This window comes from Euprymna scolopes, chromosome 11, assembly GCF_053919585.1.
Source record: "Euprymna scolopes isolate OS-2025 chromosome 11, ASM5391958v1, whole genome shotgun sequence".
NCBI lineage: Eukaryota > Metazoa > Mollusca > Cephalopoda > Sepiida > Sepiolidae > Euprymna > Euprymna scolopes.
Window position 1 is genome coordinate 3,951,998 of NC_136492.1, and position 19,243 is coordinate 3,971,240.

Here is a 19,243-nt window from a genome sequence, read left to right on the forward strand (position 1 = left end):
TATAATTTTTTGAGCTTTTAATAAACAAATAAATATTATATAATTAAACTTTATTTTTAAATGAAAACTAATTTAATGCAAATAAAGTATTTTACAACAATTATAATAATGAAAACTTGATTAACGCTAACTGTTTTTTGTGTTTTTGTTTTTGTAAATTCACGTAATGGAATGAATGAATGAATGTGTGTGTGTGGTTTTGGTACTTAAGCAGGATACGGGCCGTGCTATTATGTAGATAGGATTTTTAAGTTATACTAAATTTTTACGGTATGTTTTGTTCCATTAAATTGTTAGGTGAATGTACATACATCTCAACCTTTTCCCGGCTATTGCCCGCAAAAGCTATTTTTGACTTAAGTTAATTCATAATCGCCTCCAAGAATAAATAATAACAAATATTGTAATTATGACTAACCAACACTAGAAACATTTTGTACATGCAAATGGAAAACAAATTAATTAAAAAATAATTTTATTGCAAATTTACAAGAAATGTAGAGAGTCTAACTAGTGTGAGCCCTGAGATTGGTGATGTTTCGCTAAAAATTCAATGTCAGGTTTAATATTACTCAAGCAGATACGAATATCTCCACGAGAAATAATGTCAAATCTGTTTCGTTCCTTCTGTAAAATGTGATTCACAGCGCTGAATCCAGTTTCGACAAGATATGATGTTGGGAAACACAAAAGGATTTTCGACATTTGTGACCACAAATTTGGATACAGTGATTTTACAGTGTTTGATTGCCAAAATGCACACAAACTTTCTCTTTTGAACTTGATTTGCAATTCATCATTGTATTTTATCTGAATGATTTCGTCCTGGATATTTTCGTGTGCACTGAGAGGATCACAATCGAATGGGTCAATCATCCATGGCTCAATAGTGAAGTCAAATAAATCAGAAAATTTGATTTCTAGATCATTTTTCATGGCTGACAGATGGTTTCAATAAATAACAATGTCATTTTCACATAAGTCGATTTCTGCTAGTTCGGGTATATTATCAAATTGCCTTCGTTTTAAATTAATTTGAAACATATTAAGTTTTTCAACAAAAGCTCTCATCACTCGTTTACAGTCTATCAGGGTTATCATTTTTCCTTGCAGCAGAGAGACTTCATTTAACTTACGGAAGATCCAACTAAGATAGTGTATATTTTTCTTTTGAGCTTGAATTTCGATAGCTAAGTCTGACTGTCCTTCTGTTTCCAAAGTTTCGCACTAATAGTTGAGCTACGCGTTTATAATTTCAAAAAATTAAAAAAATTTACTGGTAAAGATGTCAAAATTTTTCACAGATAAAATTGATTGAAAATCGCCCCCCAAAATTTGATTTTCGCCCACTAGGGGGCGCGATTCGCTCCTGGTTGAGAACCGCTGGTTTAGCAAATGTTGTAAGAATTTCTCTTACTCGTTTTTGCCTTTGGCAGAATGAAAGAGACACTCAGAAAAGCAACAAAGGCTCACCTTAAATTCCAAGAATATTTTATTTACAAGAGAGGTAAAATGAGTCCATATTTGCAAAAGAGTGCAACTCTTTAGCTTCGGCCAAATGGCGGGTAGTTTATGCCTCGAAAGGTGTAGGTAGTTTTCTTCTGTGGAAGATGCTGGTTGAATTCGGCCGCTTGTAGAAGTGGTTGAGGGTTCTTCGAAATCCTTCCAGACTGGTCAAATAAGAACAATGCACATTGCGATCGATGTTCCATAATAAAGGATGCCCTCCTGCGGGCAATGATGATGGATGCAATTAGTCCATAAAACATTTTTGCCTCAGGCTGGTATCCGCATTTAAGTGAGCGGAGATAACAAATAGAATAGAACTCTGCCTTAGTTCATTTGGCACGGAGCGAGACACCACGCGTCTGCTTTGCTCGACACGGAATGGAAATCTATTTGAAGAAACACAATATTCCCGCCAATTCCTGAATCCTCTGCAGCAACTGAAACAATGCAATTTCATTGGTCAAAATAATCGCGTGATTGGAACAATCTAGCAGTTATCGCCCTTGCATTCTGAAATTTCTAACACACTGCCAAAGGAAGGAAGAGAAAGAAATGGATTACTCATTTCTTTCTTTTTTTTATCGGGAAATTAATGATTGTCGCCTATTTGGACAAGTTATTACAATGAAATTCTGTCTCAAAGGACTTAATATTAACACAATAATAGCAATTAAATTCAATGTGTGTCTGTTGTCAATCTGAACTTATAACGATCTCTCCATGGCAAACAGAGAATTTATTAGTAATAAAAGGTATGACTCTACTGATGAGTCTATAAAAGGAATGTACAATTATTAACTTGGTGTTTGGTCCGCATAATCCGGACACACCCAATCTTCAACGGTAACTTGTTGGTCGACCCCGACACAACCAAAATGGTACCACTCATTGCACGAGTCGCAACACACCATAGGTGTTGTTCCGTCGTTGGCGACTGAACATGTAGGGCAAAAGAAGGGGCCTCCTTCTTCCGCAAATTCAGCTAATGCAGGTTCAGGGTTATGTTTTATCTCTAAAGGATAAATATTTTTTAAGGAATGAATTTGGACACACCCGTCTTTCAGCACTGAGGCTGAACGAACCCTGTTGTCCTTTCCAACCAATAATTTTACTACCTTACCCAACCCCCAGAAGGGCCAGGACTTATTAGGAACTTTGATAAGAACAATTTCACCCTCTGATATTTTAGAGGTTTCATTTTCTGTAATGTGGGCGTCTACTTCTATAATTGAGAGCAAGTAGTCATTATGCCAACTACGTTTAAATTTACTGACAAATTCATCCCTCATTTCAAGGGAATGTAAGAGCGAATTTCTATTTGGAGGTTCAGGACAAGGGTCCTCTGAACCGCTAACATTGATAAGCAGGCGGGGATGATATCCTGTCTGCAAAAAATGGTTGGGAGTCAACCCATCAAGGCCTCTATCAGAAGCTGAAATAAATCTCGTCCAAGAAAGTGGGATTATCCTCACACATCCTGACGAACTGTTCGCAAAACTGAGACCTGCGATCAGGATCATCCTCAAGAAGTTCGTGAATTAGGCGCGGAATGTATGGTCTCATGTGGAGTTTCGTGAGTATTTTATGTAGAGAGGTTCGTTTGATACCAATTTCTGCACTAGCACGGCGAAGTGATTTCTTTTGGCTTCTGCCATATGCCTCAGCAACTGTAGCCAAATTTTGTTCAGTGCACACACTTGGCCGACCAGAACGCGGAGCATCAGCAACTGAGCCAGTATCATCTAATTTGTCTCGAAGTTTATAAATAGCCAAACGTGTTGGAGGATCTGTATTAAAATAATGATTCCAATCACGAATTACATCCTGTGCGTTTTCTGTTTTCCAATATCGCTTCAAAATAAATTTGCGCTCTTCCAAAGTTAGTTTGCGTGGCATGCTTGATTAAATAAACCTGTAAAAAAAATAAATATTAACTATTAATACAAATATAATACAATAAAACAATAAGACTGTATAGTAACTTTACGGACACCCTGTATGATGCGGCATCTCTGCTAGTCCTACAGATGGCTTTTTGTCCTGAAATGTGTTGTTGGGTATGCTGGTTAGTCCCTCTAGGTTTCCGTATCCGATGTATTGGCCTTTGTCTATGTATATTTGGAACCAAGGTTGAGGATTTTGCACGAATACCTCCTTGTTGTTCTTTGTGAGGAATTCTCCGCGGATGACATTGTCTAATTCGAAGCCGATGCTTTTCACTCTGTATGCTGTTGCTGTATTCATCATTGCCTCCCATTGGTTTTGTCGTACCCATGTAAGTATGGTACTATGTAGTCTTTTGATACCGGTTGTGCCCAAGCGTAATCTCCTACGTTTTCATACTTTCTGTTTGACTCGTATTTGTGGAATGTTGCTTTGCAGTCGTTCATGTTGCTGGTTCTAATTAGGTTCCTGAATGTTCTTTTGACTATATGTTCTCTGGATGTTCCCCGTAGCTGTTTGCAGGTGCGGGCCGATGTGGATCTCCTCATATCCGTTAGATCCCGATTCCGAAGTCTCATCACTAGTACTTTCGTCCATTTGCGGCCTAGGTATACCGTCAGTGCTATCAGCAGCACCCACGGCGGGATTATTTCTGAAATACTTGTCCAGTCCAAGTGCGTGTTTGGGTTTAATAGCGAGCGAGACCTCCGACGAATCCAGTACCCTCGCTATTTTTTATGAATTCTGCATCTGCCTCCTCCGTAGATTTATTTGGGTCGCCGTAGGCGATGTCGTGAAGTTTTGCTGCTAGGTCTAGTTTGTTTTTTGGTGTGTATTTAAATTTTTTAGGGTCTGTACCTGGTCCTAGAAATTCGTAACCCGGAACAGTGGATTCTACTTTCGTGCGTGTCATAATTGCACTCCAGACCTTAGACCCATCGGCGTTTCCCGAGGCCGTTCTTATGCGGGCTGTATCCTGGTAAACAATAAATGGCACTTTCTGAGTGTGGACCCAAGCAAAAATTTTTTTTTTGCTTAAGTACGCATGCGCGCAATCGTAAGTCTGCGGCCAAAAAAAAAGTCAAATACACATTGAACACAACAGCGATTTTCTGTAGATGTACCAACAAGTTGAGATTTTTTTTTATCCAAAAAGTGAAAGAAATGTGAAATGAAATTTTTACAAGTCAAATTTTATTTTAAACAATATACCACTGCGATATATGCAGCAACACATTGTCAAAAGCGTCTTTGCCACTTTTTCCTTAAACCTCCCTCCATAAAAATTCGTCCAAATGGGACTCCACTGTACTGGAGTGCACCCCCATCATTGTTTTGAATTTCGTTTTTGCGTTCTTCCAAAAACATTCCACCTTGTTGGTGTGCACGCCTGATACTGGATCGACGAAGTGTTGCGAATGGTTCACTTGTTTGTGGATGTACCTGGGGTGGAGATTTATCTGGTCAATTGGAGTATATGCTCTCCAACTGTCAGAATGTATGGTAGTTCCTGGTTTTATGTATTTTTTTATCAGTGGTATCAAGGTGTCGGAGGAGCGATCACTGACAAAAACCAAAAATCCGATTTTATCCTCTGTATCCCACCCACCGAAAACCCACCTTTGCTCTGGTACTCTACCGCGGTTATATTTCCGTTTACAGATCAAAGACTCATCAATTTGTACCACGTGGCCAGGTCCACCTATTTGGTATGGGTTCATCACCATATGATGGCTTGTGGCGTCACGTAAATACTGGTACCATGAACAAATGGTCTTCCCGCTTACCTCGCACATTTCAGAGGCGACAACACCAGTTATCTGTCTAGACCAGACATATGCAATTCGGATGAATTCTTGCAATGTTATTTTGGAGTCTTGCAAAAATGAACCCTTTTTTATCGATGCCTTCTGGTTCTTATGGGCTTTGCATCGGAAAACTTTAGTGTCGCGATTTTTGATAAGAGACATCTGCTGTTGACAAACACTGCATACCATTTTTTCTGCAAGGATTTTCCTCTCTTTGAGGAAAGTATCAGCGGAGTCAAAATCTTTCGTCCACTCAAAGAGTTGTGTGAGCATTTTTTGAAATGTGAAATAAACTTTTTAAAAGTTCCGAGAGATAAAATCGCTGTTGAGGTCAATGTGTTCAATGTGTATTTGACTTTTTTTTTTGGCCGCAGACTTATTTGGCGAGTTCCGAGAGATAAAATCGCTGTTGAGGTCAATGTGTTCAATGTGTATTTGACTTTTTTTTTTTGGCCGCAGACTTACGATTGCGCGCATGCGTACTTAAGCAAAAAAAAAATTTTTGCTTGGGTTCACACTCAGTAAAAAGTGCCCAATAAATTTATAATCTGTGTCCGCGTTACTTTTCTCAGTATCATAGTCTAAGTCATGCGTTCGACAGCATGCGTCTAATGCATTTAAATCTGTAGTAAAAGGACCACAATAATTAGTTCCAGGAAAGTGCATCACTCACCTCGAGCTCGTTTAGTAGTTTAGCATGTCAATATTTCAGATCCTCGTACTTGTCGCATCGTTCATGTTCCAGTTTATTATCGCCCTCTAGTGTTTTGTTGCATAGAAGATTACTTGTTCCAGTTGAATCACTGTTCGTAACAATATCAGTTTTGTCACTTTCAAGCAAAGGTGGTGGTCAATTTGGAGTCATAAGTTGAGGAATTGTTTGACAGTCGTGTGTTGCCTGTTTCTGTCATTGTGTCAAATATGTGTAAATGAATCCCCTTGCCGTATGTTTAACATCCGACATTTCTCTCCAATCCTGTAAAATGAATCATCTTCATGTCGGTAGCAAGGTTATAGGCCGTAATCCTTAAGTACTTTGTTAATGAGATATATTGGAGCAGTGCAACTGTACGTTAGGGTCGATTTTTAACTTTTTTCGAAAACTCAAAATCCTTAATGAACCGAAAGTTGTGTCTATACCTATTGAATACTCATACCAAAAATTAGATCCGAGTCTTCAACGTTTTTTTTGCAAATTTTACAGAAAAGATGTTTAATAAATGTTTCTGCCCTTTTAAAAACCAAATCTTTCCATTTAAAAAATCAACACGAATACAGGAATAAAATTATTTAATCTTTTAGGTTGAAAAATTTTTAATTTGTCACAATTTTTTGAAAATAAATTGATTTTAAAGTTTTGATCCCAAATAAATTTTTTTTTTTTTTTTTTATCTCTGTAGTTTGGCTTCTGTACCTGTCATGGGTTAGATTTCCGTAAAGTTTTTATTTGGAATACTTGTGTTACCATAACGGATGTATTGTCCACGATTGATGTATATGTAGAAGTACGGTTCAGGGTTTGGAACAAACACCTCGTTATTTTTTTGTGAGCAATTCTCCATATAGTATGTTACTTATCGTAAAGCCCGATGCGCTTTACATGATATGAGGTAGCAGATTGTATTGTCGATTCCCATTTAAGCATAGTTACCAATGCCAATAAAAAGTATGGTACAATATAATCTTTTATCTCTCGTTTGGTCCAACAAAAATGGCTTACATTGTGAATGCCGCTTAAGGTTGATCCCACATACTTGGTGAAGTGACCGCTGACGTTGTTCATATCTGTAGTTTTAACGATATTTTTAATCTACGTTTTAGCATGTAGCTTCAGATTTTGTTTCCAGATTCCTGAGGGAGTTGTCCTCCAATGTCCATCCGTTACTGTTCCTCGGATCAGACGTGCCGACCATTGACGGCGATAGGTCACCCATCGTCTCTGCACTATATATCCCAATATAATCAGGAGCGCTATCCAAGGAGGTATTGTCCCTGATAGTAGCGCCGAATCCAAGTGCATGATGCAACATACAAAAGTGCATGATGCGACATAAAAATAAATTTATTTAATCGAAGGTATGGTATTTAGAAGAATTAGTATAGGTACGACACCATTTTATTGTCTATGTTGAAGGTATGATATACTATTTATGTGGTATTAGTAGACATCTGCTCAAATGTAATACAATACCCAGACGTATGATAATGACACATATAAATAGTACACCATACCTTCAACATCGAGAATAAAATGGTGTAGTGACTATACTAATTTGGTACTTGTACAGTTTAATCAAGACATTAAAAAATGAAATATCGGAAAAAAGAAAAAAAGTTTTATGTATCCGTTATGGGAGAAAGTTCTGACAAAAAAAAAAATTCCACTTAATTTCATCAGGTTGTTTTTTTAGAGTGCAAAAACAATTTATGATGCTGAGCAAAAGATTCGACTTAAAGGAAGAAAAGCTAGTATTAAAGATGAGGAGGGAGTGTTGGTGCTTTAAATTATCTCCCCGTGGCGTTTCTAAAAATCCAAACAAAAATTTTAAAAATTCAAAGATGTCTACCTTCAACGTGCTGTCATGAAAACATGTTTTTCCGCTGTAAAAAAAAAAAATCAAAAAAAAAAAACTACTTGATCCAATTGAGTGAAATTTTTTTCCGGAGATCTTCAGTTCAAAACGGATATATATAACCTTTTTCTTTTCTATATTTTCTTTTTTTAATGTCTTGATTAAACTGTACAAGTATCACTAATTCTTCTAAATACCATATCTTCGATTAAATAAAAGATTTTGATTGGGCCACCCTATATGCTAGACTCATCTGCCTTGCCCTTATTAGAGTGGAGCGTTGGCTCTACTCGACAGAGAAGTCTCTAATACTAGCTTCAGCGTTAACCTACCACTTCTTCCCAGTTACCACCCCACTGAAACCCTCTTGATATGCTCCATTAGCTTAACCTGCAAGTCAGCTATCTGTAGTAATGAGGTATTTAATTTCCAGTATGCGGCCAACATGCTTTGTTTCTATCCTAGCTACAAGTAGTTTGTGGTCAGAATGACCTAACTGGTGGACTGTGGGACAAGATATTGTGGCTGGTCTCTTCCTCTATAAAGAACTGGCACCAGCTGGGAACCGTAAAGACAGTTTTCTAGTTGCAGGGTGGATGGGGAACGGAACCCAGCCTCCTGCTTCGGGTCTTGTTTCTGCCCTTTTGAAAACCAAATCTTTCCATTTAAAAAATCAACACGAATACAGGATTAAAATCAATTAGTCCTTTAATTTAAAAAATTTTAATTTGTCACAATTTTTTGAAAATAAATTGATTTTAAAGTTTTGATCTCAAACAAAAATTTTTTTTTTTTTTTTTTTAAATTAAAAAAGACGGGAAATTTTTTTATTTTCTTTTAAAAACAATTTTTTGTTTCAATCGGAGCCACAAACGACAAATATTTTCTGTCGAAATAAAACAAATGTTTGAAGTTATATAAAATTTCTAAAAGAAAAAAATTAAAAATTCAGTTCGAATTTCGCTTTTTTTTTTTCATTTCAGTCGAAATATTTAGTGATTTTTTTTTTTTTTTTTTTTTGCTTCCCTTCAGAGTCTGATGAGACTGGCGATAAAGAATTGGTATCAGCTGGGAACTGTAACGACAGTTTTCTAGTTGGACGGGGAACGGGACCCAGTCTCCTTCTTCGGGTCTTGTTTCTGCCCTTCTAAAAACCAAATGTTTCCATTTAAAAAATCAACACGAATACAGGATTAAAATCAATTAATCCTTTAATTTAAAAATTTTTTAATTTGTCACAATTTTTTGAAAATAAATTGATTTTAAAGTTTTGATCCCAAACAAAAATTTTTTTTTTTATTTCACAAAATTTATTTTTCTTTCAAAAAAAAAATTAATTAAAAAAACGGGAATTTTTTTTTTCTTTTTAAAACAATTTTTTGTTTCAATCGAAGCCACAAATGACAAATATTTTCTGTCGACATAAAACAAATGTCGAAAGTTTTGAAGAATTCGTAAAAGAAAAAAATCAAATTCAGTTCGAATTTCTCTTTTTTTTCAATTGAGTCGAAACTATTAGTGATTTCTTGCTTCCCTTCAGTCTGATGAGGAGAGCGGATTTTTCCTCTTCAGTGACGGCTGCAACTCTTGGTTTTTGGTGGGAGCCACGTGGTGAACCTGTGAGAGCCTGCTTACATTGTGCTCCAGGGGCTGCTCAATTATTGTGGAGGGAGTCTTTGCCGGTTTTGCCAACTTTTTTACAACATTACTCCAGCCCTTGCTTGGTGATTGTGTGACACAACACCAGCAACACGCCAGCGGGCAAACCCTGATCATATGACTGGACTGTCCGCACAACCAACAATACAGGGGTCTTTTCATCCCACGAGTTGCCTGCCCTCTCATTCTGTGTCTGCGTTACTTTTCTCAGTATCGTAGTCTGTCGTGCATTCGACAGCATGCGTCTAATGCATTTAAATGTGTAGTAAAAGGACCACAATAATTAGTTCCAGGAAAGTGCGTCCCTCACCTCGAGCTCGTTTAGTAGTTTAGCATGTCAATATTTCAGATCCTCGTACTTGTCGCATCGTTCATGTTCCAGTTTATTATCGCCCTCTAGTGTTTTGTTGCATAGAAGATTACTTGTTCCAGTTGAATCACTGTTCGTAACAATATCAGTTTTGTCACTTTCAAGCAAAGGTGGTGGTCAATTTGGAGTCATAAGTTGAGGAATTGTTTGACAGTCGTGTGTTGCCTGTTTCTGTCATTGTGTCAAATATGTGTAAATGAATCCCCTTGCCGTATGTTTAACATCCGACATTTCTCTCCAATCCTGTAAAATGAATCATCTTCATGTCGGTAGTAAGGTTATAGGCCGTAATCCTTAAGTACTTTGTTAATGAGATATATTGGAGCAATGCAACTGTACGTCAGGGTCGATTTTTAACTTTTTTCGAAAACTCAAAATCCTTAATGAACCGAAAGTTGTGTCTATACCTATTGAATACTCATACCAAAAATTAGATCCGAGTCTTCAACGTTTTTTTTGCAAATTTTACAGAAAAGATGTTTAATAAATGTTTCTGCCCTTTTAAAAACTAAATCTTTCCATTTAAAAAATCAACACGAATACAGGATTAAAATCATTTAATCCTTTAAGTTTAAAAATTTTTAATTTGTCACAATTTTTTGAAAATAAATTGATTTTAAAGTTTTGATCCCAAAGAATTTTCTTTCTTTTTTTTTTCTTTTTCCCCACAAAAAGAAATCAAATTTATTTTCGTTTAAAAAAAATGGAAATATTGAAAAAAAATTTTATTGTATGTACCTGTTATAGACTAAAGTTCTCCGAAAAAAATTTCACTTCATTTGATCAAGTAGTTTTTTTTTTTTTTTTTTTAACAGCGAAAAACAATTATTTATCACGGCTACGTCAACGTGGCCATTTTGGAAATGTTATTGCAGCGCCCAGGAATTCGCCAAAGGCAGGTAACTGCCATATGTAGCTGAATACCTCCATTTTAGGCCAATCTAGCCCTTTTTTTTTTTCCACCAGAATGAGATTTTTTTTTTTTTTTTTTTTTTTTTTTTGCGAAGACAGATGCCATTTTTGGGGTGTTTTTCTTTTTTTTAATTTGTAACAGAAGAAAATAAAAAGAATAAAATATTCTTTTTTATTAAATATTATCATAAAATAGAAAATTAGAAAAAATAGAAATTCAGAAAAATTAGAAATATGCAACCGAAATTTTCGAATTAAAAAATTTTTTTTTCTTCTTCTGTACTTTAACCTAAATAAAAAAAACAAACTTATTTATTAAACTTTAATTAAACTTGGAAATACAATTAAAAATTAAATTAAAGCTAATTGAAATGTTGGTGCTAGTGCATTTATTGAACCACGCTATGCTTAGATAGTATTTTTCAGTTTTGGGTCCTTATCCATTGGACCAAGTTCAATTATGTCGTCAACATTATCTGCAACCAGTTGCATATATCCACTTCCATAATATTAAAATGGATACATTTCAGCTATTTGCTGAAAAAGACTTGCTAGGGGGGGGGGGGTCAGCAAATTTCTGCCGCCACATAAACTCGGCCAGGTATGTTTTTTTTTTTTTTTTTTTTTTTTTTTTTACGCACTGATCACCACTTATCAAGGCCCGGAAGCCACTCAGGGGTAAGGTATGAATTCATCATGTGAGTATGAGTACCACACTCATGCATATTTCTTCGTTTTGCCTCTTTCCACATTCTCTCGACGTGGTTTGTGGTGACACCTGTTATAGGGTTTACAAAATTATAACGATGGTTGACACGCAAATGATTGTAGCCTGCGTTCCCCAGCCTATCATAGGCACGCCAACAATCGGATACAATTGTTGTACCTGGCCGAATATATCTCCTTATTATCGGTAATAATGTGGCGGCGTCCCTCTTTGGTACTGCCACCAGAAAACCAGATTTTGTGGCATGCTCGTAACCACCAAATACCCACTGTTGTCGTACCATGCGACCAACATGATTTTTTTCTCTGCGATAAAAGACTTTCGCCAATTTCAACAACTCTGCCTTCTCCGCCAAGTATTTGGGGATGCCGTAAAAAGTGTTCCACATTCGCCAGTCAGCAATTGTGCTGAACGAGTCCATGAGGCATTCGCTTTTGCACCACTCATAAGTGGCTGTATTACGAGCCCATAAATACAAAAATTTAACTGTTTTTCAAGGAGATATGCGATTTAAAAAAAAAAAAAAGCTCCCTTTTCTGATTGATATCTTTTTTTTGCATCTGTAATTGTAGCAGACCCAAATAAACCCATCCTGGTTATCATGGGGACGAAATTTCATTTCTTGTCAGCAACGACATATTTTTGTTCCGGAAATTAAATTTTGGGACTGTAGAAAGTCAACAGCTGTGGCATTTGTGCGCAACAAATAGCATATATCCTCCAAGTTTAAATTATTAACATCCATATCAAAATCTGCTGAAAGAAAATTTGAAGTGGTAAGCGCGCGAAAAAAATTCGAAGTTATCCATGCGTGTCCAACTGCGCATGTTTCAAAAATAATCTTGTAAAAATACTTTTCAATTCTTTGCATTCTTCAATTTCTTTACATATTCAATATGTATTCTGCTTTAAAAAAATTGCAGATTTAAGAAAAATCAAACCGGAAAAAAATTGCAGATGTGATGTGCACATCTCATTCTGGCGAAGAAAGAAAAAAAAAAAAAAAAAAGGCTAGATTGCGAAATTTGGCCTAAAATGGAGGTATTCTGCTAAGTACATTTCCAAAATGGCCACGTTGACGTCGTGATAAATAACACTGGGCTGCATTAGGAAAAAAAAAATTTGCAACAGAAATGTTAACATTTTTCATTGCAGTTTCGCATAGTAAACGCATAAAGCATACCCATTTTTTTAAGGAGGTTCTCATTTTTTTGTAACAGTTGGCACAATATTTATCAGATTCATTGTAAAGAATGCATCCAATTTGAAGATAGAAAGCAGCTATTCCCCTTGAAATGCACACTTTCGCGACATTCTCTTGTGTGCTGGCCTTGCAGGAGAAGTCCAGCTTCTTTGAAGAGACCAGCAGAAATCAGCCATCATGGTCACACTCCAATTGCCTTGATAGCGGCGCTCCATATCGGATATATCCTGATGGAACCTCTCTCCCTGTTCCTCACTGTATTCACCCAAATTAGCAGGAAAGTAGTCAAGGTGACTGTGCAGGAAATGTATTTTGATGCTCATGCGTGTGCCAGCAGTCTCGTATGCTTGAAGCATATTCTCAACCCGTTCCTTGTAGTCATCAGATTTTCTGTTTCCTAAAAACCCTGTCACAACTAACTTCAAACATTCCCAAGCTCTTCTTTCACGAGGTGTCAGTGCTTCATTAAATCCGGTATCAGACATAAATTCACGAATCTGTGGTCCAACAAATATGCCAGCTTGTACTTTAGCATCACTGACAAGAGGGAATTTATTGGAAAGGTATTTAAACCCTTCTCCATCTTTCGCAAGTGATTTCACAAAATTTTTCATCAACCCCAGCTTTATGTGAAGGGGAGGCAGAAGCACCTTCTCTGGTGGTACAAGTGGTAGTGTTTTGACGTTATGGCGGCCAGGAACAAATTCCGTCCGTTGTGGCCATTCCCTTTGTCGGTAATGTACGGAATCTGCACGGCTGTCCCACAAGCACAAAAAGCATGGGTATTTTGTGTAGCCCCCCTGCATTCATGGTCAGAACTTTTAGGTCACCACAGAGAAGCCAGTTGTGATCTTGATATTGTCTTGATATTGTATGTTGTTAAGAAGAAATGACATGGTATCATAGGTTTCTTTCAGGGTAACAGAATGAGCGATGGGCAATGATGCTACGTTTTTATCATTAAAAAGTAGCAAAGCTTTTAGACTTCTGGTGGAGGAATCTATAAAGAGCCTCCATTCTTCACGATGGTATTCTTTACCCATGTGTTCTACAAGACCTGAAACATCGTGGCAATATACCATGTCATCGGACTTGGTAAAGTACTGCACGAATTCCTGCTCTCGATGCCGATACCGTGCAAAGTGTGTATTACGTACCAAAAGATTTTTCTCTTTTAACCTTGAACCTAACAACTGTGCAGATTCTTTTGACAGACCAAGATCTCGTACAAGGTCATCTAGCTCACTCTGTTCAAATAACTGAGGGCTTTTCTCAGAGGTCCCACTGATATCTTCATAAACATCCTGATTTTCACTGTCATCACATGTAGAGTCACTTCACTGGTACGTTCTAGAATCTCAGGAGGTCTTGGCACAGGAACAACATCACTATGTGGTACTGGTTGCGTAACTGACGGAATGTTTGGGTATTTAATGTATTTCAAACTTATACCATTCCTTCCCAGTGGTTTCACCATACAAAAATAGCAGTCATCATGGTGATTCATAGGTTCCCGCCAAACCACTGGTATTCCAAATGGCATTGATTTTCGGTTTCCTTTATTCCAGTGGCATAAACCAGTGAAACACTTCACACAAGCAATGTGTGGCGCCCATGGTTTATCCTGATGTCCAAGTTCGATGCCAAAGTAGGCACGATAGAGTTGTTTCACTGTAGAAGTGATTTTGCGCTTCTGTCTTGAAAGTGTGTAATTTCCGCAGATGTAGCAAAATGAGTTGGGGTGGTTTTTGCAAGTCCGTGCCATTCTTTAATTGATCTGCAACAAAAAAGGTATATTAATATACGACGCAGTATATGACGCTGTAACACATAAACTAGAACCTTACGAGTGGTCTAGAAGAGGATATTGTCATGGATGTTGCATTTTTGATGCAGCCCAGTGTAATTGTTTTTCGCTGTAAAAAAAAAAAAAAAAAAAAAAAAAAAACTACTTTATCAAATGAAGTGAAATTTTTTTTCGGAGAACTTCAGTCTATAACAGGTATGTACAATAAATATTTTTTTTCAATATTTCCACTTTATAATGTTGTCACTAAACTGTATAAGTGTTATATAGGGGTTTCATTAAAAGAGTCTTAGAGTTTTATTAAGAGGGATGTTGTTGTAAGAGAGACTCAGAGAGATTGTTGCGTTCTGTGTTCGTGTTATGAAGGGATTCATATATATTAAAAATATGTTCATTACTTAGAAGTGTTGATATGAGAAAGCTCTTAGAGTGAGGAGATAGTGTTCAGACAGTCTTAGTGTAGATATGAGGTGTGTATGTCATGACATTTTATAACACAGACATATAGACATATAATAACAATTCACTTTACCTTTTGCTGGAATCAACACAAAGACGACATTTACAAAAACACCTGATGGTTTTATTTCTTCTCACGACCGGCCGTGGTTTTCATCATCAAGAATTCAAAGCTTCACATATTAAGTTTCAAAGTGACCGTCTCGCTTCTAGACGTTCGAATCCTCCGACTCTCTGAGTTTCTCCCGCTTCTGTCTGCCTAACTCTAAAGTTTTTCTAACTATTTCTAGAACTTTCTATTTTCCATGACGTCATACACATGTTAAAACATGTGCCTTCTTTCACGTGTTCTGGACATGCGTATCCAAAACTTTTCCTTTTTTTACAAAAGGAATTTTAACCTATACTCAGTAACCTATATTTCCAATATGTTAAAAACATGTTTATTAAATTATCTTATAGCTGCATTCTTTCGAAGAAGGAGCCTTTCCTGACAGTGGCTGTGGATTTGCAAGAATCTGAGGGACAATTCCACACATATCCATCAGAAGTTTTTGACCGTTTATGCAGAACCCTACCATTGTTGCAACTTTGGCATATGCTGGTATTCCGTATCAAGCCTAAAGAAGCTGCAGCGTGTAGCCGGTCAGTTCCAATGACTTCGGTAAACTTTGCAAATGTCCAACTCGTTTCATGTATTTCGACAATTGTTAACACACGGTTAACAATTTCTGTTCTCATATTGAACAGATAAATAAAAATAAATAAATAATATAAAGATAAATAAATTAATTAATTTGTAATAACTAGAAAGAACTTAAAAAAAATTAAAACGTAAAAATTGAAAATAAATTAATTAAATAATTGTGTATTTGTAATAACTTGAAATAACTTTAACGTGCGTTTAAAAAAAAAAACGTGCAAATTTATCGAAACTTTAATGAAAAAGCGACCGCGTGCTTTTAGACGGTGTATTTTATTCAACTTCGTTTGCATAAAATCAAATTAATATGAACGCGCACCTGCTTAGACGGTGTTATAGTAAATTGTGAACCGCCAAGAGTTTTATCGAACATTTTTGGGACAGAGTACAACACTGCCATAGGATTCTAAATTTTCCTCTGCTCTTGTTGCAATAGTTCCTTATTTTGATGCTGTTGATACGTCTAGTCGTGCGTCCCAGGCACTTGGTGTCCCACCAGTTATAGATGACTGTAGTATGTTTGGATTAGATATCATTGCCCCTTGAATGACGTAGTTACGTTGTGTCATTACGTTTATTATCGGGTTTTCTTAGTAGACTATGATTATGCCAGATATGCGTGAATGTGTCTCCTTGTTTTAGTTTAGTGTGTGGCATTTCTCTCCAGTCGTGGGAGTTGATCATGTTAGTGTCTGTCAATAGATTATGTGCATCCATTGCTGTTGTATTTGGTAACTTGTTTAGCACAGCGGTTCTCAACCTTTTTTGACCCATGGACCCCTTTTCCCTTCTTTTTTTTTTCTTGGTGGACCCCCTTATAATTTTTGGTCATAAAACAATATTCTATTTCTCAATATAATTTTTTGAGCTTTTAATAAACAAATAAATATTATATAATTAAACTTTATTTTTAAATGAAAACTAATTTAATGCAAATAAAGTATTTTACAACAATTATAATAATGAAAACTTGATTAACGCTAACTGTTTTTTGTGTTTTTGTTTTTGTAAATTCACGTAATGGAATGAATGAATGTGTGTGTGTGGTTTTGGTACTTAAGCAGGATACGGGCCGTGCTATTTTGTAGATAAGATTTTTAAGTTATACTCAATTTTTACGGTATGTTTTGTTCCATTAAATTGTTAGGTGAATGTACATACATCTCAACCTTTTCCCGGCTATCGCCCCCAAAAGCTATTTTTGACTTAAGTTAATTCATAATCGCCTCCAAGAATAAATAATAACAAATATTGTAATTATGACTAACCAACACTAGAAACATTTTGTACATGCAAATGGAAAACAAATTAATTAAAAAATAATTTTATTGCAAATTTACAAGAAATGTAGAGAGTCTAACTAGTGTGAGCCCTGAGATTGGTGATGTTTCGCTAAAAATTCAATGTCAGGTTTAATATTACTCAAGCAGATACGAATATCTCCACGAGAAATAATGTCAAATCTGTTTCGTTCCTTCTGTAAAATGTGATTCACAGCGCTGAATCCAGTTTCGACAAGATATGATGTTGGGAAACACAAAAGGATTTTCGACATTTGTGACCACAAATTTGGATACAGTGATTTTACAGTGTTTGATTGCCGAAATGCACACAAAGTTTCTCTTTTGAACTTGATTTGCAATTCATCATTGCATTTTATCTCGATGATTTCCTCCTGGATATTTTTGTGTGCACTGAGAGGATCACAATCGAATGGGTCAATCATCCATGGCTCAATAGTGAAGTCAAATAAATCGGAAAATTTGATTTCTAGATCATTTTTCATGGCTGACAGATGGTTACAATAAATAACAATGTCATTTTCACATAAGTCGATTTCTGCTAGTTCGGGTATATTATCAAATTGCCTTCGTTTTAAATTAATTTGAAACATATTAAGTTTTTCAACAAAAGCTCTCATCACTCGTTTACAGTCTATCAGGGTTATCATTTTTCCTTGCAGCAGAGAGACTTCATTTAACTTACGGAAGATCCAACTAAGATAGTGTATATTTTTCTTTTGAGCTTGAATTTCGATAGCTAAGTCTGACTGTCCTTCTGTTTCCAAAGTTTCGCACTAATAGTTGAGCTACGCGTTTATAATTTCAAAAAATTTAAAAAATTTACTGGCAAAGATGTCAAAATTTTTCACAGATAAAATTGATTGAAAATCGCCCCCCAAAATTTGATTTTCGCCCACTAGGGGGCGCGATTCGCTCCTGGTTGAGAACCGCTGGTTTAGCAAATGTTGTAAGAATTTCTCTTACTCGTTTTTGCCTTTGGCAGAATGAAAGAGACACTCAGAAAAGCAACAAAGGCTCACCTTAAATTCCAAGAATATTTTATTTACAAGAGAGGTAAAATGAGTCCATATTTGCAAAAGAGTGCAACTCTTTAGCTTCGGCCAAATGGCGGGTAGTTTATGCCTCGAAAGGTGTAGGTAGTTTTCTTCTGTGGAAAATGCTGGTTGAATTCGGCCGCTTGTAGAAGTGGTTGAGGGTTCTTCGAAATCCTTCCAGACTGGTCAAATAAGAACAATGCACATTGCGATCGATGTTCCATAATAAAGGATGCCCTCCTGCGGGCAATGATGATGGATGCAATTAGTCCATAAAACATTTTTGCCTCAGGCTGGTATCCGCATTTAAGTGAGCGGAGATAACAAATAGAATAGAACCCTGCCTTAGTTCATTTGGCACGGAGCGAGACACCACGCGTCTGCTTTGCTCGACACGGAATGGAAATCTATTTGAAGAAACACAATATTCCCGCCAATTCCTGAATCCTCTGCAGCAACTGAAACAATGCAATTTCATTGGTCAAAATAATCGCGTGATTGGAACAATCTAGCAGTTATCGCCCTTGCATTCTGAAATTTCTAACACACTGCCAAAGGAAGGAAGAGAAAGAAATGGATTACTCATTTCTTTCTTTTTTTTATCGGGAAATTAATGATTGTCGCCTATTTGGACAAGTTATTACAATGAAATTCTGTCTCAAAGGACTTAATATTAACACAATAATAGCAATTAAATTCAATGTGTGTCTGTTGTCAATCTGAACTTATAACGATCTCTCCATGGCAAACAGAGAATTTATTAGTAATAAAAGGTATGACTCTACTGATGAGTCTATAAAAGGAATGTACAATTATTAACTTGGTGTTTGGTCCGCATAATCCGGACACACCCAATCTTCAACGGTAACTTGTTGGTCGACCCCGACACAACCAAAATGGTACCACTCATTGCACGAGTCGCAACACACCATAGGTGTTGTTCCGTCGTTGGCGACTGAACATGTAGGGCAAAAGAAGGGGCCTCCTTCTTCCGCAAATTCAGCTAATGCAGGTTCAGGGTTATGTTTTATCTCTAAAGGATAAATATTTTTTAAGGAATGAATTTGGACACACCCGTCTTTCAGCACTGAGGCTGAACGAACCCTGTTGTCCTTTCCGACCAATAATTTTACTACCTTACCCAACCCCCAGAAGGGCCGGGACTTATTAGGAGCTTTGATAAGAACAATTTCACCCTCTGATATTTTAGAGGTTTCATTTTCTGTAATG

General features: G+C 36.5%; 2 protein-coding genes across 3 annotated transcripts in view; one reads left to right on the plus strand and one right to left on the minus strand.

Moving 5' to 3' along the window:
- Positions 1-9,121, plus strand: part of LOC145287741 (transcription initiation factor TFIID subunit 6-like) — a 103,762-nt gene extending 94,641 nt beyond the window's left edge. For both annotated transcript variants that reach the window (XR_013869188.1, XR_013869186.1), the window contains exon 13: positions 8,867-9,121. The gene's annotated coding sequence lies outside the window, so the exon portion shown is untranslated. The remainder of the gene's footprint in view (positions 1-8,866) is intronic.
- Positions 4,719-5,534, minus strand: LOC145288259 (uncharacterized). The gene has a single exon (XM_080136296.1). It carries the CDS (start codon positions 5,532-5,534, stop codon positions 4,719-4,721), a length of 816 nt encoding a protein of 271 aa, XP_079992422.1.
- Positions 9,122-19,243: the final 10,122 nt, after the last annotated feature.

Bases quoted from the DNA above. Each gene is read 5' to 3' on its own strand.
- LOC145288259 (XM_080136296.1), bottom strand. From the start codon at position 5,534: ATGCTCACACAACTCTTTGAGTGGACGAAAGATTTTGACTCCGCTGAT.